The 27313-nt window shown below is 47.0% G+C and overlaps 1 protein-coding gene across 1 annotated transcript in view; it reads right to left on the bottom strand.

The window, feature by feature from the left end:
• Positions 1-27313, bottom strand: part of PLOD3 (procollagen-lysine,2-oxoglutarate 5-dioxygenase 3) — a 34223-nt gene that overhangs the window by 4647 nt on the left and 2263 nt on the right. Inside the window, exons 2-17 of the mRNA XM_054993635.1 lie at positions 16153-16244; positions 14829-14965; positions 13137-13300; positions 11521-11633; positions 10193-10256; positions 9474-9571; positions 8330-8431; positions 6502-6633; positions 5002-5123; positions 4596-4700; positions 4102-4227; positions 3748-3889; positions 2724-2837; positions 1643-1708; positions 1444-1548; positions 71-217 (exon numbers count right to left, since the gene is read on the bottom strand). Coding sequence (XP_054849610.1) covers positions 71-217; positions 1444-1548; positions 1643-1708; positions 2724-2837; positions 3748-3889; positions 4102-4227; positions 4596-4700; positions 5002-5123; positions 6502-6633; positions 8330-8431; positions 9474-9571; positions 10193-10256; positions 11521-11633; positions 13137-13300; positions 14829-14965; positions 16153-16244 — 1829 coding nt within the window. The remainder of the gene's footprint in view (positions 1-70; positions 218-1443; positions 1549-1642; positions 1709-2723; positions 2838-3747; positions 3890-4101; positions 4228-4595; positions 4701-5001; positions 5124-6501; positions 6634-8329; positions 8432-9473; positions 9572-10192; positions 10257-11520; positions 11634-13136; positions 13301-14828; positions 14966-16152; positions 16245-27313) is intronic.

Here is a 27313-nt window from a genome sequence, read left to right as displayed (position 1 = left end):
TCCCCGTGCTGCTTTTTTTATCTTTATCTTTTATCTTTAGTCTTTGGCTCCCTCTGCCTGGAGTTGGTACCTTGGTGTAGTAGCCGGGATAGAGTTTCTCTGTGACAGGAGCTATATATTCTTGTAGGAAATGAAGCCATTCCTTCTCGTAGCCAATTTGATTCATATGGATATCAACAGTGGGGACATTCTCGTAGCCACCAGCCAGCCGAGTGTCCTAGAGCAGACAGGGACTTGGAAAAATCAGTAAGGTAAAAGGCATTTTAAAGACATTCCTGCTCCAAATAATAGGCCTGTTAACCTCCTAACAGCTCATCACACAGGACTTTAGCTATCTTCAACTAGACTCAGGGGTGACAGCAAATAAATTTCCTAAATAAATTGATTCGCCCGAACATGCGGAGCCCAAGCAGAAGGGAAACTGAGGTCAGCGCAAAGAGCTCCAGCCACATTCAACGAAGGACGCTTTATTTTATCAGTGGGATGGAATTTGGGGGCATTCGTCAACCAGATGAACTCGCCAAATTGAAAAGTGGCAGATCTGTAGAAATTATCTAGAAGCTTGAAAATTATTCCTGAGTGTTGTGGGAGGAGCACAGGGGGCAGTCTGGGATGCTAGAGATGCCCAGGAGCAAGTTGTGCCAAGGGGCACAGGGAGAAATGACACCCTCTGGCAGGCTTCGGTAACCTTGTCTTAAGAAATGTTACCACTGAAGAAAGAAAGATATTCTAGCATTGATTTTATTTATTAACATATGAAACTGCCTTATCAGCCCATTGGTCCATCATGAGCAGCATTGTCTGCCCAGACTGGCAGGTGCTCTCCAGGTTCTCAGGTTGAGGCCTTTCTTATCACCAACCACCTGGTCCTTGTAAGTGGAGATGCTGGAGATTAAACCTGGAACCTTCCGCTTGGTAAGCTGATGGTCTACCACTGATCTACACCCTCTACAATTATAGCCTGCCTTTCTCACTGGGTCTCAAGGTGGATTACAAAATATAAAAACAATTCAAGCAGACACCAAAGGCCACCAATAAACAATGCAATAGGAGTAGAATCAGGGCTTTTTTTCAGCAGGAACGCAGTGGAACGGAGTTCCGGAACCTCTTGAAAATGGTCACATGGCTGGTGGCCCCGCCCCCTGATCTCCAGACAGAGGGGAGCTTAGATGACCGAGGGCAATCTAAACTCCCCTCTGTCTGGAGATCAGGGGGCGGGGCCACCAGCCATGTGGCCATTTTCTCCGAGGGCAACCTACTGAGTTCCACCACCTCTTTTCCCAGAAAAAAAGCCCTGACTAGAATTATGGAAGTAGAGAACAGTGCAAACAACAAACCCTCTAAGGCATGATATACCGCCATGCAGAAAGTGAGTTATAGGAGACAGGAAGGCGAGAAACACAATCAGCGTTGCAGCAGATTACAGTCCTACGCTGTGTTCACCTCATGCTTCCCTCCGGACCACTGGCCAAAATGTTCAGCCTCTTCCACCAATTCGTCACACATCTGGTCGGCGAACACCGGGAACCAGTAAACGTCAGGGCACGGCTGCAATGGGGAGAAGGGGATGGGAAATGGAGTAACTTGAACAGAAAGACTGAGCGAGAGATCTCTATCCCGCAAAAAAAAATGGTGCCCTCACCTGCTTGTGGTGTTCCCCCTCCAGCACTTGCGAGTAATTCTCATGGATGTATTTCTCCTGCCAGTCCTGAGCCAAGCCAAGGAGAAAAAGACACCACGGTTATAACCGTCATCAAACATTTATTTATTTTATGTCAATTATAGTCCCCCTTTCTCGAGACTCAAGGTGGATTACATAGAGTGAGATTAGCACAGTGTCAAGGACATTTCAATAAACAATGGCATAGGATAAATAAATGCGAGCTTACAAAGACATCACATTAGCAAAAATCCAATACGAAGTTGAAGAAATGCTGATACAGAACACAAGCAACTGTAGGACCGACATTAGGCAACATAGAACTACCCAGTAGGGGCCTTCCCAAAGCAACAGGTAGTACATAGGAGCACATACTGGAAGCAACAGATACTACGTAAGGCAACATAGTGGTGAAGTATATGATTCCTAACTCATTAGCAAAGCATCGGAACCCCCCCTCCCTACAATATAGCCCTTCTAGCTGAGTAAAAAGCCTTTTTGAATAATTTGTTTTTGCATCCTTTGTGGAAAGGCAGGAGGGTGGGGCTCCCCTGACCTCCTCAGGCAGGCCGTTCCACAGGGTAGGGGCCACCACAGAGAAGGCACGTGTATGGCCACTTGTTAATTTCACCCATGTGCAGGGTGACACCTGCAGGAGACCCTGTTCGGATGAGCGAAGCTGCCGGGAAGGGGCAAAAGGGAGAGTGGCGGTCCGTAGGTATGCTGGACTGAGGCTGTGAAGAGCCTTGTAGGTTTCTACTCCTCGTGACATGGCACCGATGAAACATGTGAAGGGAATGTGGGCCTAAGACTCTGGGACTGGGGGGGGCAGGTATTTCCCACCTAGTTCTCACTGTTACCTAACACTGTCAAATTTGAAGAGGCCAGACTTCTGCAAATTTAGCAGATGCTGCATTTGTGTGTTGTGTCCAAGAGAATGTGGCATCCAAGATGAAACAGTGTTTGAAGATGGAGGGGCAGGGGCTACTGTGGTTTTTGGATGTCCTCCTACCCCCCATACATCATGGGGTCATCCTTGCTGTGCAATTGGCCTGCTACTCACCAAGGGATTCTCCATAATCTGCCACAGCTCCGGATGCAAACGGGACGTATTGAACCTGGCGGTGGAAAGGAGACGTCCAAACTCGTCCCGGTTGCTGATGTGAAGAAAGATACCCTAAAAAAGGACGAGATGCTCAAATTTGGAGTGAGAGGAAAGGGGGGGGGCGGGTTGGAAACCCATTACAGTCCAGCATTCGTAAATGGGAGGAAGCACAGCTCATTTTGAGGGGGAAGGCGCCGGAACGCAGTTCCAGCAGTTCCCCAAAGAGGTCACATGACAGGTGGCCCTGCCCACCTGACCCTCAGCCATTTGGGGCCCGTTTTGGCCTGGAATGGGACTGAAACAGCCCGGATTGGGCCTCTGACAGGTGGTGGATGACTCTCCCGCTCAGCAGCGGCCTAATCCTGACCGTTTTGGGCCCTTTTTCGGCCATTTTCAGCCCCTTTTTTGCCATTTTGAGCCCAATTTCGGCCCTGAATGGCCAGGATTGGGTCCAAAACAGCCAGGATAGGTGATGTCAGGGGGTGTGGCATATGCAAATCAGTTATGCTAATTACACACTTCTGGTGATGACAAGGGGCATGGTATATGCTAATGAGTTATGCTAATGAGTTCCTCCAGCTCTTTTTCTACGAAATGACCCCTGGGAGGAAGTGATATATAAAATTTTTGTTTTTCTAAATGTTTCTAGTCCTTATGGTAATGAAAATAGGTCTGAAAAGAGAAAGGCCAGGAGATACTCCCAACGGGGGAGCTACGTGACTCAGTCCTGAGTAGAGTTGCCAGACTTCCTGCCAGCAAGCCCCGTTGTCTGTTGCTTTTCCGAGTGCATGCCCCCCTGTCCCCGCCTCCAGCACTTTTGCTGGTTGCCACACTCAGCTTGGCAACCCTACTCCCGAAGTCCAGCAGAAGAAACGATGCAAATAAAGGCCTACATCTACCAAAGTTGCAACAGTCTGTTAGTTTTCAGCGCAGAATCCATACGGGCCTGGATGAACGGGGCTCCCTGGGGATTGCTCCTCACCTTCTCCCGCACGCTCTTGCAAAAGGCCATGTCGGGGTCCGTTTCATCCAAGGTGAAGACGTTGCGCTGGGTCAGCTCACGGCGTAACGTCTCCCCACGCAGCAAGTAAGCCTGAGAGATGTAAGGGACATTCCACACCCCTCTGCCATGGAGAGAAGAGGAAAGCAACAGTTCAGTCCCAGAAGCAGGGGCTGCCATGATATATGCAGAAGACTCAACTGAGAGGACTCTCAAGTCCAGGAAAGGCAGCACCGTGTAGTGGTTAGAATGTCGCTCTAGACAAAATCTGGAAGTCCCAGGTACAGAAATCGTGTTGCTGCAAAAGAACTTTCTCCTGATCCCACCCAAACTCACATCCTCTTCCCCTGTACCAGCTCCACGTAGTCCTCTGAGCGAGCGTAGTATTCATCAGGGCTCAGGGCCCCCCAGAAGTTGGACCAGAGCTTGCCATGCCGGGACATCATGGGAGCGATCACCTTCCTGGAGGGAGGGCAGGAAGCAAAAGGGAAGTCACGGGAACGAGAAATATGAGTGAGAGGACTGGGGCAGGGGGAGGCTGCTGCAAGAAGGGGCCGAGCGGGCTGTTAAAACAACCCTGGAGCAAGCCAAGCTAAGCAACACCCACAGGGAACAGCCCTTTAAGTTAATGTGCTCAATGGGCAAGCCTGTGCCCCCTGTAACCATGGCCTGGCAGGGTCAATGCTGAGCAACCGCGGCCGGGTTGCCGGTGCTCAGCTTCTCTCGTCCTTGGTTACCAGCACCCTTCCAGGGAACATCCCCATTAAGATAGAGGGCCAATCCACCCCAGGCTGCAGGTGATACCATGGGGTCAGGGTTAAACCTCTCACTTGTTCTCCTGGATAAGGATCTTCAGGATCTCGGGGCTCAACACAACCACGTCGGCATCCAGGCTAAAGTAATAGTCACAGGTGGAGTCCTGGCGGCAGAGATCCCTGTTGCAAAGACAGGGTAGGGAATCTTGTTACATCCGGCTCCCCATCTGTTTAACCATCCCCGCAGCCCATCCCCGGACTCTCGTTCATTTGCACAATGCAAACTTTTACAGGCAAACCATTCCGTATCCCAGGTTGAAGACTGGGAAATTACCTCTATGAAGACTCCCACAGGATCGGACCAGAGGCTTTCAATACTCCAGAACTTTCTTTTCCATCTCTGTCAGCCACAGGCCATGATTCCATTCCTCCAGGGTTTCTCTCCCACTATTGCCCTGCCCTCCCCTCCCCTGGGACTTACATGGCCATATCTCTGGCTTCGCCCTCACTCAGCTCCTCTTCTGGCCCCACAATCTTGATGCTGTCAAAGGCCTCCCGAAGTTGCTCCCATTCAGCCTGGATGTGTGGCTCGTGATATACCTCCTGGGAAAAAGAGTCAGACTCATCAGAGAAAACATGCCCTAGGATTGCCAGATTCACCCAATACAGGACAGGGGCGCTGAGCCTTTAAGAGCCTTAAAGAGCAAATGCCAAGAGTTCTCGCTGAGCGTGCCAAGGAACCATGTGTAGGTGTGTGTCTGGAGAGTGGGGGAAGATCCTACTTTTACAAAGGAGCATGTCTGAATCAGGGCCAGCAACCTCCCAGAAACAAAACCACAACAAATAAATAATCTCTGGTTGCAATAGGGTTGCCAGGTCCCCTTAGCCTCCCAGTGGGAGGTAGGGGACCTGGCACTTACCTTGTGCCTTGTCCATGATCTGCATGCGCACTCCTAGCATTTGCATGATGACGTCACTTCCCGGAAGTGACATCATCATGCCAGCCCCAAGTGTGCTCCTGGGCTTCGCTGTGCCAGAATTAGCCCTGCATGAAGCCCAGGAGCACACCCGCAGCCAACACAATGACATCTCTTTAGGCAGTAATGTCATTGTGCTCCCTGAAGAGCATGGGCACCAGCGGGCACCTGGGAACCCGAGGTCACAACCAGGCCAAACTTCTGTATTCGTGGAGCTGCTAACAGGCCAGCATGCTGCAGTGTTTCGAGGAGAGGTTGCCAACCTTGCTGAGCCTGCTATTGCTTTTGTAATTCTGAGAACACTGAGTGAGTGCTACTACACAGGGGAATGGTTAATATCATAAAATGGCTGTCACAGGGGCTGAGATCAGTCCCAAAATATTGGGAGGTTCAAGCCAAGCACCCTCCTTTGATGGAGACCGCTGTTTTGTGCAGACACAAAGATGATCTCTCTCCAGCACATTAGAAGCACCTTCTGGTCTAATGAGGTGGGAAAAAATCTAGAATTGGCTCTTTGCTTTGGGGAAGAAACGGGTGGGTGCCAGGAGACAGACTGGTGTGTGCCACGGTGCCCAAGGACACCACAGTGGGCATCACTGGATTAGAGTTTTGAAGTCTGATGTGTGGAGCTAGGTTTGAATCCCAACTCTGTGACGGAAGCTTGCTGGGAAACCTGCACATCCTTAGCCTAACCTACCTCACAAGGTTGTTGTGAGGATAAACAGTAGATTGGGATAATGTTGTAAACCACTTTGGGTCCCCAACATAGCCTGTCTCTGAGTCTTCAAACAGAAGCTTGCTATGCAGAAATCATCATGCAAAGCTTTTTGTGGCTGGCAGCCAAACACAATCACCTACTTATGACTAGAGATCAGTAATTCAGTACAAGGGAAAGCGGAGGGAACGCCAGATCAGAAACCGGCAACCCAAATTCAGAGCCACTGCAAAAAAAAAAAAATCTAAGTTTCAGGTACAGCAAAAGTAGGCAGAGACGGGTTGCTCACCCGGTTGTGGATGAAGAGACTAAGGTGAGAGTAAGGATAATCGAAGGTCAGGAGACGCTGAAGAAACTGAGGCAGGAAGGGAGTTGGCTGCTCAATGAACACGCCAAGGAGCACGCGTGGATAGGATTCATCCTGCAAAGGAGAAGACACAGGAAGGATGAGTGCACCCCAAAAGCCTCCAAGTAGAACCCCCAAAAGGGCACACTCCACTTTCTTAAAGCTTCCCACACCTCCGGCCCTGCAACGAAGGCCTGGTCTACACATGCATTTGTTTACCTGCCTTATTTATCGATGTATTTATTTATCTGAATTTATAGTCCCCTCTCCCTGCAAACAGCCTCAGAGTGGATTACAACAATAAGCAATACACATAAAAAGATAAAACAACAATATAATACAGAGTAAAATCATCAGTATTTCATATTTTGCTAAAACTGTTCACTAGCGAGCGCTTCATATTGCACAATCCCAATCTCGAATAAATATCTTGGAACAGGGGTAGCAGCTGTTAGGTGGAAAACAAAACCAGGAGGGGGACACAAGTCCCCCTCAACAGAAAGCCAGCTGGGAAATTCGCCCACATCAACCACCATAAGCCTGGGTGAATATCTCAGCAGAACCACAAGTGACAAAAGGCACAGAATGGACACTTGTCAGCTTCCCTCAAGTTTTGATGGGAAATGTAGGCATCCTGGTCTCGCAGCTTGGCTCTCTGACTGCTGTCCAGTGGACTTTTCAACTGTCACTTGTCCAACATTCCGCCAAGCTGCCTACATTTCCCATCAAAACTTGAGGGAAGCTGACAAGTGTCCAATCTGTGCCTTTTGTCACTGCTCTCTGTCTTACAGGCCCTGTGGAACAATAGCAAGCCCTGCTGGGCCCAAGTTTCCACAGACAGAGAATTCCACCAGGTTGGTGCCAGGGCTGAAAAAGTCCTGGCTCTGGTCAAGGTAAGACAAACCTCCTTGAGGCCAGGGATCACCAGAAAATGTTTATCTACTGAACAGAGCATCCTTCAGAGAATGTGAGGTGAGAGGCCGTCCCACAGGTAAGTTAGTCCAAGTCTGCTAAAGGCGTTAAAGGTTAAGACCATGTGTAACCCACCTCTCTTACCGGGACTCAAGGTGGGTTACAAATACGATTGAACTATTTAGTCAATAAGTCACCTGACTGCAAAACATGGTAACGTTTGAACGATAACGTCGTTTGAATCGAACAGCAGAGATTCCTAGTAAAGCAAAGCTGTTCAGTCCATCACCACATGAGGTGGTTGAAATGGGCTGCAGGAGGGGAGAGTCACACTTTTAACATGCCCTCTGGAAAAAAAATGCCCTGCAAATAAAAATAAGCACATCAGGGAGAAAAGATTTTCCTAGCATTTGTTTGCCGGTCTAGTTTTTCGACTTAGAGGGGTGATTGATCTAGGGGAACACTGAAAATAAAATTCCTCCACTGGTTGGGTAGTGAATCAGCACTCTGCTGGTTTGAATCCCACTTCTGCCATGAGCTCAGCAGGTGCCCTTGGGTAAGTGGTTGGGTTGCAAGCCAGCACACTGCTGGTTCGAATCCCACTCCTGCCATTAGCTCAGCAAGGGGCCTTGGGTAAGCCACTCCTCTCAGCCCCAGCTCCCCGGCTGCATTGTGGGGATAATAATAACACTGACTTTGTTCACCACTCTGAGTGAGGCACTAATCTATCTAGAAGAGCAGTATGTAAGTACATTGTTGTTGTTATTCTACCGCCTTGGCGCTCTGCCACTGTGTTACACTTCATTCTGCGAATACCAACTGGGCCTCTTTCCAAATTCTTCACCATTCCCCAACTCACCTCCAAACCGGACAGATCCAAGAGTCCGTCTTCACACACTTCACAACCCCCTTCATATGTCCAGACATTAGGGATGTAATTTCCCAAGTAGTTCAGTTGCAGCTGTGGTGTAGACAGAGGAGAGGGGAAGTGAGCAAGTTGAACATTTGGATAGCTTCTTCAAATAGCTCCAAAACTGGATTCCCACGACTCCGGTACTTTCCCTAAAATCTTTCCAAACGTGAGGACTATAAACATATTTCTTAAAAACCACATATTTAATGTGGAACTCAGAGTGGAAGGGTTACATTTTTGTTACGAATAAGACCGTCAACCAAACTAAAGAAATGTACTTCACTAATCCGGTGTGTGACAGACCCCAAAGTAGGTCAGAGATTTTTTTTTAATGAGGCTTTTATTGAGCCGGATACCGGCTGCAAGAAGGGGAGAAGATAATCTTTATTTTATTAAGTATTTCCTTTTGGCAACATAGGAGAAGACTGCCAGCAAAGACCCCAGGGAGAAAATAAGAATATGTAATTTTGTTAGTGTCACTGTACATTTTGTTTATTCCACATTAAATGTGCAGTTGGGGTAAAAAAAAAGACCCCAATGTTATCTCTGTAAACACTGTAGCTTACAAGTGGGAAGCAGACCATGAAAACTACTGGACAATTAACCTAATTAATGTAGAGAAATGTACAGAGAATGGAATTATAAGATTAAAAACAACGCCAGTTTGGTGTAGTGGTTAAGAGTGGCAGGACTCTAATCTGGAGAGCCAGGTTTGATTCCCCACTCCTCTGCTTGAAGCCAGCTGGGTGACCTTGGATCAGCCACAGTTCTCTTAGAGCTCTCTCAGCCCCACCTACCTCACAGGGTGATTGTTGTGGGGATAATAATAACATACTTGTAAACCGCTGTGTGTGGGCGTTAAGTTGTCCTGAAGGGCGGTATACAAATTGAACGTCATTGTTATTATTATTAATAATAATGTTATTATTATTTTCAGAGTTGATATGATGCTGTTTAGATAAGTTAAAAACTGGACATTAACAATAATACATTTCTGCAGAGGGGACTTGGGCAGGAAAACCAGGGCGACGGTTCTTATTCAAACAGGAATTCCTCACCCCACCCCACCCCCCCGTAAAAAGAGTGTTACCTTGGTGGGGCCGTTCCCATGGATGACAACAGGCAAGGTGTCATAAGCGACATTTCGGGCACGCACTCGGGTCTGTTCGAACTTCAGAACGACCTCATCTGTTAGAAGAAGAAAAGGATATGGGGTGCAAAACTAGATCCAATGCATTTATTCCCTCTGCTCAAGGAGGAAACAGACCCTTTGCTTCCCTGGTCATTCCCATGAGCCCCTTTCTGGCTTTACAATTCTACCAAAGGGATGCCAAGAAAATGGAAATTACATTTGAAGCCTGAAGCGCACCTGTTTTGCAATCAGAGTTTGAAAACTGAAAACATGCAAATAGGAGAGGCAGCAAAGCAACGATTGGCCAGTTGGCTGCTGCTATCACAACGCCTGTTAATGCCATTAAGAGAGAGCCTTTTCCCTGGCTACTGTACCTAAGGGGGGTGCTACAATTTGGTAGAGGCTGTGTTCCATGTGCAAACTCCAAACAGTCTTATTTTCCCCTCCCACTGAGGTTGGATGAGATTTTTCCTGGCCTTGGTGATGAGAAAGTTCAGGAGGAGGAGGTTTGTAGAGTTGCCAGTCTCCAGGTGGGGTCTGGAGATCTCCAGGAATTAATACTGAACTCCAGACAACAGAGATCAGTTTCCCAACCCAGAGCGGGCAACCCAATGATAAACCAATGTGCTTTCTTGTAAACATCTGGAACATTATTCTGGAAAGCATTGATCACTCACCAATGGCACCATTCAGATTCTGGAAGATTTTTGACTTGTGATCCAGAGCGATCCCGTATTTCTCCTACAAAGACAGAGGAGCAAAGAGCAGAAATTAGGAACATATAAAGCCACCTTATACTGAATCCGGCCACTGGTCCATCTTCCTGCAATGGCTTGCATGGACTCAGAAAAACACCCGAGATCATATATCTGGGTTTTTATTTATATCCCGCCTCTCTCTATAAATATATTTGAAGACACTTGCAATATAAAAGATAAATATAAAATGAGAAAACATCAAATAAAAATAGAAAACAGCAGTGTACAAGTAAAGCAAAAAACGTACATCCAATTTAAACATAACAAATATATCCTAATAAGGCCCCCAAAACAAAACCAATGCCTAAAATCAACAATAATGAGATGGGGTAGCTAAAACAAACTGCAGGGAGTCTAAAAGTCTTGAAATTTTTTTTTTTAAATGTCTGGCGCTTGAAAGAATACAGCTTCGGCACGAGGCAAGCCTTCTGGGAAAGGAGCTCCAAAGCAACAGAGTCACCACTGAGAAGGCCCCGTCTCTAGAGCTCACCCGTCTATCTTTCGAACATGCACACTGAAGCAAGACCTCTGGTGAAGATCGCCATTGGTTCACCTTCAGGAGAAGGCGATCCTTTGCATCATGATGGAGAGTCATTGATGGACTTCTGTTCAGAGAATTTGTCCATTCCCTTTTCAAAGCCACTATTAGGCATTGCTACAACCTGTGGCAGTGAGTTCCTGTGTCAGTCCCTGGCAGTTAAGTCCCCAAGCTCTCCACAGTTAACACACAGGTGTTCCAGTTGAAGTAACTTTATTAGAGATCCATTTGGTACAAGGTGCATAGACAGTGGAATTGTCAGAAGTGATGTGGGTAGGGCTAGCAATGTTATAGGGAATATTCCTGCCTTTGGGATAAGGACCATTAACAGGGTGGGCAGTGAGAAAGATGAACTTATCTTTGGTTCTCAAGAAGAGCACATTATGTCAGCTTCGGCTGGCAGTCAAGCAAGCAAGCAAGAGAAAGTAAACATTTGCAAGCTGGCTCAGCAAGCAAGCAAGAGAAAGTAAACATTTGCAAGATAACCTACTGGCATTGAGCAATAAAGAACTTCCCACACTCCCAGAAGCCAGAGGCAGAACCCATATACATTCATGACAGACATGCAGGAGGCATATATGACAGTTCCACATATCAATTGTGCTAAGAAGTACACCGGCAAGTATGTGAATTGGAGTATTTTCATAGGCCGAGCAGAAGTCCTCTCTTGTAGGGGAAGCAACAGAGACCCCCTGCTCCAACTACTCACCCGCAAGGCCGGATCCAAGTAAACGCGAGTATAGAACAGCTGGTCGTCGTCATCATCCTTATACTTCCATAGTTGAACAACGCGATTGATGGTGGGAGCGTAGCCAATGAAGCCTGTCACAACACGGGAGCGGGGGACTGGGTTTCAATTTTGTTGTTTTCAGGCGTTTTCATTTTTCATGCATGTTATCCTTTCAGTCTTAAGATCTTGAAACTTATTTTTGTTTCAAGGTGAGCACAAATCATCAGGATTCCAACCCTGACAGCAAGTATCCAGGTGGGTGTTACCAAAGGGCACAGCAGCCCTGTTCACAAGTTAGAGGGAAGGCACATACAATCCATGTACAGTGTACACTTTAGGGCTGCCAGACCCCCGGTGGGGGTGGGGGTGGGGGATCCCCCACCCCCACCCTCCCACCCCCGCCCCCACCTACCTGGCCAGCGGGGGGGGGGGGGCCGTGCACCTTCAACTTCCACCCCCTTGTGGGGCTGAGCGCCCCTGCGCACAGCAGCAGCCAGGATCAGGCCTGTTTTGGCCTGGATTGGGGCCCCTGTGGAGCGCGGGAGCGTTCCTGCGCTCCGCAAGGGCCCACAATGGACCCAATCCATACCAAAATGGGCCTGATCCATGCCAAAATGGGCACGGATCGGGCCCGTTTTGGCATGGATCGGGCCTGTTGTGGGCCCCTGCAGAGCGCAGGAATGCTCCCATGCTCCACAGGGGCCTTAAACTGGCCCAATCCGTGCCAAAATGGGTGCAGATTGGGCCCATTTTGGCATGGATTGGGCATGTTGTGGGCCCCTGCAGAGCGCAGGAACGCTCCTGCGCTCCGCAGGGGCCTATAACGGGCTCGATCCGCGCCCAAACAGGCTGCGTGGTGACATCGCTAAGTGATGTCATTGCGCTTGCAGGAGCGCACACGCACGCGCTCTGCGCGCACGCACCCCCCCCCCAGGTAAGAGCCAGGTCCCAATCTCCTGCAGAGAGATCGAGGGGGCCTGGCAACCCTAGTACACTTGCTTTATCTTTATGGGTGTATTAATTCTCATGTCACATTCAACATATGTACAGCTGAGCATGTAATTGAAACCACACATTTATCCAAGTGCTGGTCTCTGGTTTCATTTTAAAGCAAATTCACATTGGCTTTTTCTTACAGATGTACATATGTACTGGCAGGATGTGGGCATGTTCACTGTGAAATATGAACAGGGCTATTCTTTGCATGCATTCTTTGCCCATACTCTGTTAAGGATACATTAAGTTCATGGTCAATTGGAATTTTAATGCTTATCTAAATCAAAATTCAGCCCTAGGATATATTTGTGCCCTGTTTTTCTCCTTAGAGGGAACACAACAAGGCGTAAAACATCCTTCTCCCTTCATTTGTTTTTATCCTCATAACAACAACCCTGTGAGGTGTTCAGTCTGAGAGAGTGATAGGACTAAGATTACCCAGGAAACTGCAATAGTGGGGAATTGAACCTGGCTTTCCTAGATCTCAGCCTGATATTCTGACCACTACACCACACTTCTTTATGTGGATTGTACCATTAATCACAGACCCTTTTGTCTGGCACACATTCCCCCCCACCCCCCGTCCCCATGCATTTTACCTCCAGAGTTAAGAAACCGTTTTCCCTCGGCCACCGGTGGGTACTTCTCAGCCAGCGACCACTCTGGCCAACAGAAACTTTCTGCTGAGAAGACCAAGTTGCTCTTGAATTGCAGGAACTTCCACAGAAGTTCAATGGGGCTTCCGGCCAGGATGACATCATAACTGGGGAGAGGGCAGATCCAGAATCTGGCTTAGCGTACTTAAACCAAGCTTGCATTTCTCTGGAAGACGTATGAACAAAAGCCCTGTGGTGGAGAGTTCCCCAGGGTCAATCCGCTCATATGTCTGATTAAAAGCTCCTGTTTGCAAAGACCCATCCATGTAGAGGCGTCATGCAGAATAGTAAAAAGACAGATTCCTGCCTAGAGGAATTTTGTCATTCCCCTGGGTACCCTAAATCTGGGAGAAGGGGAAAGGCACCTCCCTGAATAATCCAAATCTGCAGAACAAGGGGGAGTGGAACAGGCCCAAAGGAAGGTCAGCAGCAAAGTTACAGCTCAGAGGGAAGAGCCACATGGGTCTGCAAAAGCAACTGAGGAGCAAATGCATTTATTTAATTATATCCCAATTTTCTCCCCAGTTCAGACTCAAAGTGGCTTTGAACTCCATGAAGTAGTCTAGATTGAAATTTAGTGGCTCCTCAAGGCCACCAAGTAAGCCTCTGTCCTGAGCCAGGAGATCTGTACCCAGGTCTTCCCAGTTACCACACACTAAGGTAAGACAAATTCTTACAAACGTCCTGGCAAAAAATTAACTGTCTTCTCCTTATCGCATCCCTCATGAGGACTAAAGAAACCTCAGACTCAAATCATTTTGCAATGCACCATCTCCCCAGGTTGTGGCTGCTACCCTAACTCTAAAAGTGCATTATAAACCCCATGTTGTTGTTGTTGTTGTTGTTAATTACATTTCTAACTCGCCCTTCCCACAAGCGGGCTCAGGGCGAGGTACAACAGATTATAAAAATATAATACAAATATTAAAACCATAAAACAACAGTTCATCATAAAAACAACAAACAGATAACAACTGTCCCAAGATGGGGTCAATTTACCTTTGCCTACCCAGGTAATATTTTATTTCCTTATTCATTTACAATAATTTTATCCATCTCTCCTACCAAAGGCATCTGAAGTTTATATATAATATTGTTTATATGTCTATAAACCATACACTGACATACCACATCTAACTTGTCCTTAGTTTGGGGTCAAATAATGGATGGGTGCTCTGGCCAGGACAGTGCAGGAGAGCCTGATCTCATCAGATCTCAGAAGCTAAGCAGGGTTGGCCTTGGTTAGTAATTGGATGGGAGACTTCCAAGGAAAACCGGGGTTGCAGAGGCAGGCCATGGCAAACCACTTCTGTTAGCCCCTTGGCATGAAACCAGGGGTTGCCATAAGTCAATTACAACTTGAGGGCACGATTTCATTTTTCATTCAATGGATGGATAAATGAACGAATCAATAAATAAAGCGTCATCCTTACAAAAATCTCTGCAAGGTAGCTCACGACAATTGCCATTCTGCAATCCCATTACTGAGACAGGTATTTGTAGACTTAGACAAAAGAATCCAAACCACAACATCAGCATTGTGGATTCACCCCAAAGGATCCCAGACTCATCACACTCCTTCTCTGAGCCTTGCATTTCCCAAAGATGGACCCAGACTATTGTTTCCAAGCTCACCTGTCCACAAACATGACTATCATGTCCTCCTCATTGGCATACTTCTTCATTTCCACCTTCAGCCAGCGGACCTTCTGTCCTCCACCGACTGTCCGGGCAACATCCCCTCCCTTCCAGTCCTCTCCTAGGCCAAGGGTCTGAAAGGCAGGAGAGCAACAGGTAAGGAAGGCAAGGTTCCAGAAAGAATTCTTACCCTGATTCAGATAATCCTACCTAGGAGAAAACCCCTTAGGCAAGGTGGTATAGTCCTCCTGAGAGGATAGTACTACTTCGGGGGGGCGGGGAACGATTGGATGCTGACATTAAAAGCTCCTTGAGAGTTGAAAGTCAAGGAGAAAAGTTAACTGAGCAGGAGACAACTGTTTTTTTGTCTGATTGCCCCCACAAGTAAAAATATTGGTATGCTCACAAGCAAAAGGGGGAGGGAAGAGACAATGTTATACTTGGCCGGATAAATCTAGATACGCAGTGTGTTTATTTTGGATTGGCAGGGGAGTAAAGGTCTAAAATAAGGCTGCTTTAGACAAGTTCGGTTAAAAGGGGTTTTGCTTTCAGTGCACACAGCAATGTGGTTGCAGTTGATGGAAATCCATTCTTTGTAACCTCTTTTACTGTTCCTTAAATGTGAGATCTCATCAGGGTCACGCACGTACATCCAGGGCTTTTTTTCAGCAGGAACACGGTGGAATGGCGTTCCAGAACCTCATGAAAACGGTCACATGGCTGGTGGCCCCACCCCCTGATCTCCAGACAGAGGGGAGTTTAGATTGCCTTCCACGCTGCTTGGCGGCGCGGAGGGCAATCTTAACTCCCCTCTGTCTGGAGTTCAGGGGGCGGGGCCACCAGCTATGTGACCATTTATAGTTTATAGGCTGAAATTTATAGTTTTCAGCACCCTTCTGTTCAAGGCCCAAATTCTGCTTTCTGTGCTAGGGTGGGGGGTTGGGTTGCCAGCTTTATATTGGGAAATTCCTGGAGATTTGGGGGTGGAGCCTGGAGAGGGTGGAGTTTGGAGAGGTTAGGGACCTTATTAAGATACAACCTTATTAAGATTCCCTTATTAAGGGAATCCACACAGCTGCAGCACTGGCTGCAACACCAGCCTTTTCGCAAGGACAATCTCAACTCCCCCCTGTCTGGAGATCAGGGGGCGGGGCCACCACCTATGTGACCATTTTCTCCGAGGGCAACCCACTGAGTTCCACCACCTCTTTTCCCAGAAAAAAAGCCCTGTGTACATCCATCCATTTTTTTAATATAAAAGGAGATTGGTGATTTGCATATAGTTTCTTAGGCAAGGACAAGGAAAGGAGGCTGATTGTACCTTGATAGTGTAGTTGAAGTACTTGGCTGTCCGTAGGAAGCGCTGGTACCCTTCCGTCTCTTCCGTGGCAGCTGTCAATACCAGCAGCTTTCCTAAATAACGGGAGACAAAACAACAAAAACACATATACTAAGAACAGAAGATCAGGACATCTTTCCATGTATATCAGAGCTAGGATAGCAGCTGTACGAGATTCCCAGACTCCAGGTCACCCAGGTTCCTAAAAAGTTTTTGACTGAGGCAAAGAAATCCTGAAAACCTTTTTCCAGATGAACAGTTCTATGTTAACAATCTTGGTTCCAATCCTCATGAAACTCATTGGGCCAGTATCCCACTGACATAAGGTAGTCTACGTTACAGGGATATTGTGAAAAGAATGGGATAAATATACCACCTTGAAATCTTTGGAGAATAGGCCGGACAATCGTAAAAGATGGCATGAAATCAATGGATAGTATGGTTACCAACCTCCATGCAGAATGAGGCATTCTCCCAGAATTATTAGTGAGCTTGAGGCCACAGAGATCAGTTCCTCTGGAGAAAATGGCTGCTTTGGAGTGTGGACTCTATAACATTATATATATATACCTTACTGAATTCCCCCTTCTCCATACCGCACCCTATCTAGGCTCCACTACCACCACCACCACCCCCAAATCTCCAGGAATTTCCCAACAGGAGCTGGCAACCCTAATTGCTAGCTTTTCACACCCATGTAGATTAAAGAGCATTTTTTCTTTTCATCTCAGTTCAAACTGGGGTTTCAGACTAGACTTCTGCTTTCCAGCCACAGACTTGCCAACAAGACTTGCCTTTCTAGGAAGCCAGTTGAGGCTGTGTGAAAGTTTACCCACCCATCCATCCCCCATCCCCTGGGAAAACTCTGCAAATAAAAATCAAAAATAGTTTGGATTCTGTGATCTTGTTGGGCTGAAATTTATAGTTTTCAGTTCAAGGCCCAAATTCTGCTTTCTGTGCTAGGGTGGGGGGTTGGGTTGCCAGCTTTATATTGGGAAATTCCTGGAGATTTGGGGGTGGAGCCTGGAGAGGGTGGAGTTTGGAGAGGTTAGGGACCTTATTAAGATACAACGTCAGAGACTCCACCCTCCAAAGCAGCCATGTTCTCCAGGGGAACTGATGTATATCACCTGGAGAGTAGCTGTAATTCTGGGAGCTCTCCAGCCACCACCTGGAGGCTGGCAACTCAGCTGGGGGACGACATGTGCTGGACTCTAAAGCCTCCTCTTACAACATATAGCCTTAACTCAATCTCATACCATTGCTCCTCACCAAACCATACCAAGCTATCACATTCCTGGCCAGGAGGGGGTTGAAAAGACGTTTCTCTGTCCTCAAGGCATCCAGGTGCTGCTAGACTCTGAAAAGCAGGCGGCTTCTATTCTAGATGGGGGGGGGAGGCACAGGGGGCCTGCGGGGGATCCAGGGGAGAGAGGAGGAACACAGCAACTCTGTTGATTTCATGCACTCAATTAACCAGAGAATGTTTGGTTTGGGCCTGGAGTCAGGTGGCATGTTTTTCAGGTGCCTGTTGCATGTTGTGAAAACAGAAAAAGAGAGGACCCCCCCCTTCCCCAGTCTCCACATCCTTAGGAGCAAATATGATGTGATCACTCTCACGCGCTCATGTTCCCTTCCAAGGGCACACATGTTTTATGAGCGTAGCAGGCTGCAACTAAGAAGGCAAGGGGAATGAAATGAAAACACTTAACTCCCCCCCCCCCTTGTGTGATTAAGCAGATGCGACAGATTTGGGGGAGAACGGGGCTGCTGCTCCATGCACATGCACCATCCCATAGCCAGGAAGGGAATCCACACAGCTGCAGCACTGACTGCAACATCAGCCTTTTCGGGAGGACAATCTGTTCTCTGTTGTCCCCAGGGCCCCCTTGGTCCAAACCAAGCCAGCTGTGGGAAGGCCTTGATCTAGGACTTCTTTCTAAGGGCCAAGCTACACATGACGAATGACACTTGAACGGCAAGTGGATTGAGTGGAGGGCAAGTGAACAGGGAGAAATACACTTGCTGTTCAAGTGTCATTCGTCATGTGTAGCTTGGCCCTGAGTTTCCAAGGTCTGAGGGTTAGCCACAAGCCTAAATCCTTTTGTTCTGAATTAATCAACTGAAAATCACCACCCCTTTCTCGCCTTGGGTATTTACAATAGTTGCTGGGGAGTTTCACTTCCAGACTCACAGACCAAGACTGTGGTGAGGAGCCGTCTTTTTACCATCTGGACTGAGAATGTGACAGGGTTGTTAAAATGAATTATGCTCCATGTACCACAAATAGGCAAAAGAATAGTTGCCAGCTCAAGGTTAGGAAATTCCTGAAGATTTGGGGGGTGGAGCCTGGGTGAGGGCGGAGTTTTGAAAGTGGAGAGAGCTCAGCAGGAATGCGACGCCATGGAATCCGCCCTCTGAAACCGCCATTTTCTCCAGGGAAACTGATCAGGGTTGACAACCCTGAGGCAAAGCCATCCAGGACCGCACCAGAGAGAACAGATTTTCTTAAGAGATCCCTGCACCAGTTCTACTCCTCTATCAGAATCCATCCCTAATTCCGACACCTCTAGTTCTAAACTCGTGGTTAAATCTCTTGAGTTCCAGAGATTCTGTAGCACTGTAATTGGCCCTCTGCATGCATGCAAAGTCCTTATGCACGGATGCGGCACAATGAAATCTTTCGGTCATGTTAACAAAGCAGCAGGTGTCTCTCCATATACAGTGAGGCCTGTTCAGTGAAAGCTACAAATTGAGGCAAAAAACTCACCAGATCCTGGTATATCCCAGTTCCTGCCACTCCAGAATGTGACAAACAGTGCAATCCTATACAGAATTACTCCAGTTCAAGTTCAGCTGAAATCGATGTGCTTAGACTGGAGTAAATCTGCTTGGGATTGCACTGAAAATCCTAGGGAGATGGTACCACTTCAGATGTTAAGTGAATATGAGAGTCAGTCTTTGAATAGCCACATACAAAACTCCATGCAGGTTCTAAGCTCGCATCTAGCTTAGCTTCCCTCCCTGCGCTTCTAGTTGCAAGGGATTCTTTAATTATAAGGGGACAATTTAGTAAATGGGATTCCAAATCTTTGACTCTACTGCACGTGTTGTTCTGGCTGCTGTTTCAGAGCCACACATTCAATACATTTGGCCCGTAGGCAAGCCACTGAAAGCTAAACTACATGAGACGCTTGACACGTGTCAGGTTCCCATAAGTGTACCTGGGAAGTGTAGTCGGGCCCCACTCCTGAACTCCTGGAAGAAAACCTGAGCGAAGCAGATTTTTGCAAGGGACAATAGGCAAAAATCTGCTCTGCTCAGGTTTTCCTCTGGGAGCCCAGCAGCAGGGCCTGACTATACTTCGCAGGTAAACTTGCAGGAACGCAACACATCAGGCGTCTCATGTAGTTTAGCTCTGAGACACATTGGAACATGTGCAAAAATCCAAATTGAGGATCACGAGAAACCAGGACATGGGCAGAGAGCTTCTTTAGTTCACCGCTGACTGCAACCCATCTTTCTCTCTCCACATTGTGTAAAGCAACACAGCAGCATACAGGCTTTGCCCCCCACCATGGCAAGGAGATTGACAGGGGGACTCCTTGCTATTCTCAGTCTCTCAGGCAGCTCTGTGACCAAGCTGTACTTCCTAGACCCCGTACAGCTACGTGGCTCAAGGGATTCTTTCTCAGCAGAAACAGACGTGATATTCTGGGCTGCGCCTCACTGTGATTATTTTCCCCCTTTAAACAGATCCCACTCATCTTTCTATTTGGCTTAGACGGTCAGCGAAAGAGCCAGGCAGCAGCAGGGCACTCGGTTCCTCAATGGGCCTTTCAGTCGCTTAGGAATGTCGTCTTGGGGGAAGGCCAAGGCAGCTATTCTGGCGAAGATACCTGACACGTCCGGGAAGGTTCTTCTTGCCAGTTAAGCTGGTGCTTTTGGCAAGGGGGGTAGAAAGGTGAAAGAGCCACGCTTCTAGTCTTTCTCTACCCTTCCACTGCCCCAATAGCCTGGCACACTGTGTAACGGTATGACCGCCTGCCACAAAGCAAGGCTGTTGAAACAAGAGAGCTTGTCGCCACTTAAGTCCTTCTCAGATTATACTCCCACATCATTTAACCATAAGGACTAGAGGGTTGCTTGGGGGGGTGGGGGTATATTAAGATTGCCCCACATAGCCAACTTTGCATCACATCCAGACTGGCTATGAGATATCTCAGGAGTATCTCATTAACTGGATTAGGTCAGAGAGCAACAGAGCTACAGCCTACAGGCTTCTGACTATCAAAAGCTACTGAGTCCCAAACTAGACTGTTCCCAAAGAAAGCATCACCTTCAACTTCAGTTCTGTATCTTTTACCTTCAAGCCACACATGATAACCCTGAGATCTGCATAGCGATTTGTCTCTGAATCATGGTAGGTTTGCAATTTGAGTTCGGCTGGATGGATATTTAAAGATAGAGCACGAAAACAGGAGGTAGTTCAGATCTGAGCCAGGGTTCAGGATCAAATCCCATTTTCAATATTCTTCTCACTTTTGGAATGTATAGAAAACATCATGGGCCTCCAAGAATGGACAAGGAAGCTGTTGTACATGGCTGAAATGGACAAACTAACTAGAAATCTGAAAGAGCAAGATCCAGAAACTTTCTTGGAAGATTGGAAGAAGTTTAAGAAATATTTGGAAAAGAAATGCAATGTTAAAGGGCAATTGTAGTCTTTTGAGGGACTTTAAATTTTATACAAAGGACTTTAACGAAAGAAAATATATTAAGATCTATACCATGGTATAAATATTAGCAATATATTAGCAATATAGTGTAACAATAATAATATCTATGAATAAACGGGGGGCTCGAGTGTTGTTGGAAGTCAACAAAGAAAAGGGGGTGGGGAGGGGTGGGGTATATAGACATGTAGAAGAGTTAAATTGGATAAATATATTGTATTAAGTAATGATTGTATATTACCTCATCCAATAAAATTTTTATTAAAAAAAAAAGAAAACGTCATGGGCCTCTGGGTGTGTGCAGAATGCCCACCTCTCGTTACTAACTCATCACAACTAGGCTCTTCACATCTGGAGGGTCCAAGTTAAAGGGCCTGCAGCTTCCAGCAATCACAACACTTTAGCACAGCTTCCCTCTTAAGGATCAGCTGCCAATTCCGCCCCTCCTTACAGAATTCCATTCCACCCGTCGCAAATTCCAAAATTACTGTACAGCACATAGCCTCCAGCTGAAACCAACTAGCTTCTGTGGCTACCTAAAAGCCCACCCACAGCTCATGAATCCTGAACTTCTTCAGAATTAGACTTTCCTCTCCTGGCCCTCAATGTCACTGCCTGGCCCGACACCTCATGACACAACCCTCCTGGCAGAGTTCTCCAGGCTACTATGTCTCAACACTCAAACATAGGAAAATCTGTCTAAAGGCTTCCCCACATGTCTCCAGTCCATCGCCAGATATTTGAGAACTTGCCAGCAACCGCTCCAACTGCAGTTTGCAAGGGAGAAGCTGAACATGGAAAGGAAAGTCATACCATCAGCTTGGAAGATGGGCAAGCGAGAAGGAGGGACTCGGTCACGTCTGCCACGGGAGCAAGGAAGCCGGACAACAAAACAGTGTTTGTCTCAAGAAAACACTAGAATATTGTCATGATTATTACCGAGGCAGGAAGATCTGCCTGTACAGTACCTTAGAGCATAGTCTCCGTGTTGTGTGCCATTAAGTCACTTCCAGCTTATAGATTTCAGTCCAGTAGCACTTTAAAGTTCAGCAAGATTTTCAGCGTATAAGCTTTCAAGAGTCGAAGCTGCCTTCTTCAGATACAAATAGGAATAAAGATCGTCAAAAGCTTATACTCTGAAAACTTGTTGGTCTTTTAAGATGCTACTGGATTGAAATTTTGCTGTTCTACAGCAGTCCATGCTGCTATCCACCTGAAACTAAATTCCAACGTACAATGACCTTATGAATTAACGACCTCCAAAACGTCCTATCACTGACAGCCTCGCTCAGGTCTTGCAAACAGAAGACCGTGGCTTCCTTTATGGAGTCAATCTGTCTCATGCAGGGTCTTCCACTTGTCCTACTGCCTGCAACTTTTCCTAGCATTACACAGGCAAAAACAGAGGTTTCTGCCCCCCAAAAGCATACAATCGAACGCAGACAAGGAGACCATAAAGGTGGAGGAGAATAAATACAAACAAAAATGCTGGTACATGTATTTAAAGCTGGGTTACTGAACAAGGAAACCTCCAAATTCTGCTAACAGATGCCTCCAGTTCTGTGGCTGCATTCTGCTTAAAGAGCCAGAGGCACAATGGCAAGTTAAGTACGGCTGCCTACAATGAGCAAAGGGCTCTTCAAACCTCTTTCTCCCCAGTGTGAAGAGCAACAGCCAAGGAGGCAGAGACCCTTGATGCCCCTAGCTGTTCATTCCTACGCACAAAGGGGAGTAAGCTGCTGAGACAAGTCAGCAGAGAGCTCCACCCAAGGCCTCAGCTGTCATTCCCTGTAAGGAGGTTAAAGAGCCCTTTGTCCATAGCTTACTTATGGGGGAGAAATCATGTACTATCTTGAGGCCACCTCCTAACCAAGTTCCTCCCAGAAGGGGGGAAACCCCTAAATGCAAATATATCATAGAAGATTAAACTGAATTTTAAAAGCCAACAGCAAGTAAATCAGCAGGAAACTTAGGGTTGCCAGCTCCAAGTTAGGAAATTCCTGGAGATCTTCAGGGTGAAACCTGGAAAAACTTGGGAGAAAGTGGGGTTTGGGGAGGGAAAGGACCTTGGCATGGCATAATTCCATAGAGTCCACCCCCCACCCCCCCGCAAAAGCAGCCATTTTCTCCAGGTGAACTGATCTCTGTGGCCTGGAGACCAGTTGTAATTCCGGGAGATCTCCAGCCACTACCTGGAGGCTGGCAACCCTAGCAGTAGTAGAAGCTGCAGCTAAAAAGGAGACTTACAACTAGCAAAGAAACAAATCAGACACTAAATGCTGAAACACCCCAATTATCATCATGTGTCTGGGAGAACAAAAACGTTAACATCTGGTGCTTAAAACAAAAAATAGGAACCTGGCTCACTACTGCAGGGAAGAAATTGTATAGGCAAGGTGCCAACACAGAACAGGCCGGGTTCTTAGGGTTTTAATGTGTGGGTGCACAGAACAAACCTTCCAATTCTGCTCTTAACATCCAGGCAAGTTCCTATGGGCAGGATCTTGAGAGTCAGGAGTGCGTCATGGACCCTCAGGCCAGACTGAGTGTTTAGGTTGCTGGTTGCCTACCCCTATTTTAAAGCATCTTCCAATTACAAGCAAGCCATGTTCAAGTTGCCTCAGGCCAGGAACACAGTATCTATACAAAGCACATTCTTCTCCAATGACTCAGCGAAAGATACCTTTTTCTGAACTCACAGTCTATAATATAAATACATGTGTCAACTTAGATTCTTGGATCCCCCTTCCTGTATATCTCCTAGTTAAAATTACCATGGCCTTTTCCAAAGTGGCCCCTATATTTTGGAGCAAGATCCCTGAATTGCTTACAACAGCTCACCCTCTTTTGACTTTTAGAAAGCTGTGCATAGCAGAATTGTTTTCAGGGAGTTTGGAACAATAGTCATAAAGGGTTGAAAGTGGATTGTTTTAAATTATGGCCACAATCCTACGCATGCTTATGCAGATTTAGGTCCTATTGAACTCAGTGGCAGTTTGATTCTGAATAGACCTGCTTAGAATTGCTCCAGCTGAAGGATTCAAATAGTGTAACTATTGGAGTACTTGGTTGTTGTGGGTTTTCCGGGCTGTATTGCCGTGGTCTTGGCATTGTAGTTCCTGACGTTTCGCCAGCAGCTGTGGCTGGCATCTTCAGAGGTGTAGAGACTGAGAGACTGAGAGATCTCTGTCTTTTGGTGCTACACCTCTGAAGATGCCAGCCACAGCTGCTGGCAAAACGTCAGGAACTACAATGCCAAGACCACGGCAATACAGCCCGGAAAACCCCCAACAACCATCGTTCTCCGGCCGTGAAAGCCTTCGACAATATATTGGAGTACTTGTTTTTAAATATCATTGTGACTTTTGGGTCCTTAATTGGAGAAGGGGGCAAAATGTTCTAGATAAATAAAAAGCATTCTGCTTTCATTTTAAAAAAAAAGATGGAAGAGTTAATAGCATCCTGTACCATAGACCTTAAGGCATGATATGGGTCTCCCAAAGGGGGCATGGTTGGAAGGCCAGAATCCCACCCCGATCTTTCCCAGCCAAGAAACAGCCAGTGCTCTATTCATAGACAGCTGGCTCTTCTCCAAAGCTGGACAGCTGTCTCCACGGTCCACAACCTTCCTCTTCCAGCAGGATAACATTTTGCAATACCGGAAGTCACCAGCCACCTGAAATCCTATCCAGCAACTTCTGTAAAAATCATTATAGGCAGAAGTAGAATTCATCTCCCTGGAATACTCAAGGCAGATACCAGACCTATCCTTAAACACGAAGCAAATCGAGAAGGTTCGACGAACAGCTAAACCTCGGTCCAGCTGAATCGCTTCACTTCTCTCCATCCAGAAGAGGCAACGTGCAAGATGAACGCAGAAGACGCCACCAAAAAAGTTTCCACCTGCTGAACAGCCCAATCTCCTGAATGGTTTCCAGATATCCTACATAAACAGCCACTTGTCACAGTGCACTCAAGTATACAGAGGGCAATGGGTATGCACCTAGCTATAATTTTATCTGGATGGCAAGCAAAATTGGAAACCAGGCACAGAAAGCCACGAGTTGGGACACTGTTGGGTTAAAAACCCATTAATCCCTATAGACCTGCCTTTCCCCCCAATTTTTGCTGCCTACTGGAAGGACCTGCTGCATACATGTCACTCAGTGGCGGAGAGGACTCTAACCATTGTCTTGTTCCTCATTAGGATAAGTCTTCTTGGCTTGCGCTTCCCGTCCTCAGCTCTTTTGGTCTGCTGCCCATGGCTGTGTCATGACGCCAGTGCAATCCTATCTCTGGTTCTTCGTCTCCCCATCTCATGACTCTGATGTCATTGTGACTTCCTGTCACATGCTTGCAAGCAGGTCACTGACTTCTGGGTCTGGAAAGGCTGAAGATCACTTTGCTAGGTGATGCTTGGGAAGGTCAGAAAAGGTGGGAAAGCACCAGTTTGACCCCAATTTCCAAGGTCCTTTTCATACATCTCAGAGAAGAAAACCTGGGTTTGCTCTGGACATACACTAAGAGCCAAACTACAAGTGACGCCTTACACAGGTTGGACACTTGTCAGCTTCCCTCAAGTTTTGATGGGAAATGTAGGCGCCCTGGTTTTACAGCTTGGCTCTCCATTACAGCTGCAAGACCAGGACGCCTACATTTCCCATCAAAACTTGAGGGAAGCCGACTAGTGTCCAACCTGTGTAAGACGTCACTTGTAGTTTGGCTCTAAGGCTAAGTTCGGACATAATGACAAATGGTGGTTTTGTTATTATGGGAATGCTCTCCCTCCCTTTGCATGTGGCTCAATAATAAAATACCTCCACATTAACAAAACGCCATAGATGGACATTCTGTCCAAACCACAAACTACAGTTTGTCCTCTAAACCAAGACCCCAAACCCCAGTTTCATCCTGGTTTGGAGGCAGAACAGAGGACTAAATTATAAAGGGGAAGGAAGAGCATGAGGATCCTCCAGGCTAATTTGGCTTATATCTGTGGCATGCCCGAGCCCAGAATTACAAGCAATCCTGCCCACCTAATGGATGGTTTTATATCATGAAGTTTAGGATAGCTTGCATGGCATTCCCTGGTGGACTCTCATCCAAATGGAGGGACCATGTCTCAACAACAGAGCATCTGCATGGCATGCAGAAAGTCCCATGTTCAATCCCTGGCATCTCCAGTTGAAAGGACCACATAAGTAGGTGATGTGGAAGACCTCTGCCTGAGACCTGGGAGAGCCTCTGCCAGTCTGAGTAGACAATACCGACACTGATGGACCAAGTGTTTGATTCAGTATAAGGCAGCTTCACATGTTCAAATACTAACCAGCTCAGACCTGCTTAGCTCCAGCAGAGCTGCTGTCTCATGTGCCTCCATCCATGCTCTGAGATCTGTGTATACGGCTATATACACCTTATAAGCCCTCACCTGGATTGCTGAGGCCAGCCCAATCTCATCAGCTCTCAGAGTATCTCCACATGAGACATCTCAGTGCATGTTCGTTAAGTGTAGGGAGATGCAACGTTAGCTGGGAAGCATAGTTTAAAAATACAGAGCTGGCAGAGATCGCTCCTCAGAGGGTTTGTTAATTTCATCTTCACCTCCCTGAAGGTTCTGTCAATTTCACCTCTCCAGTCTAAAACTGGGATCGCAACCATAGGACAGCAAGGAATGGAAATGGGATGGAGTTAGGCTTAGACCTGGAGAGGTTATAAAGGGCTGAAGTTTCCCTTCTAGCATTTCATAGCCCTTTCACACAGCTCCAGTGTATTGCAAAGCCCTTGCCCTGCTGTCAGCTCTGTCTTTTTAAACTACCCTTCCTGGCTACCATTCCATCTCCCGACACATGTTATTCACTTGTCAGATGTCTTGTGCAGAGAGACTTTCAGAAACTAAACAGGGTCAGACCTGGTTAGTAATCGGATAGGAGATCACTAAGGAAGTCCAGAGTCACTGAATGTCTCTTGCCTTAAAACTCTTATTGGGTTGCTATAAATCAGCTGTGACTTGACAGCACTTTCTACCATCACATTGTATAAGCAACAACTGGGGCTAGGTATACATTTCCAAGTGTACAGTTAAAAGGTCATAAGGTATGCCCCTAAATATACATGTGTGAATTGGCCAAAAGCATAGCTGGCTGCTTTCACAGCTGTTGACTTTGGGAGACAATTCCGAGGTAGTCAACCTCTGTAACTCAGCACCATAAGGCAACATCGGGGAAAACTCTGGGTCTATATCTTGTTTGTTGGCCCTCCAGGGATGCTGGACTAGATGGACCACTCGTCTGATCCAACAGGGCTCTTCTTTGGACAATGGAAGACTTCCCAGAGGAGCCTTGGAAGGGATATTAAGGCATGCAGCTCAACCTTCCTGCCTCAAGGGTAGACCATGCAACCACCAG

Source organism: Eublepharis macularius, chromosome 12 (genome assembly GCF_028583425.1).
Source record: "Eublepharis macularius isolate TG4126 chromosome 12, MPM_Emac_v1.0, whole genome shotgun sequence".
Taxonomy (NCBI): domain Eukaryota; kingdom Metazoa; phylum Chordata; class Lepidosauria; order Squamata; family Eublepharidae; genus Eublepharis; species Eublepharis macularius.
This window is presented reverse-complemented; position numbering and strand designations above follow the sequence as displayed.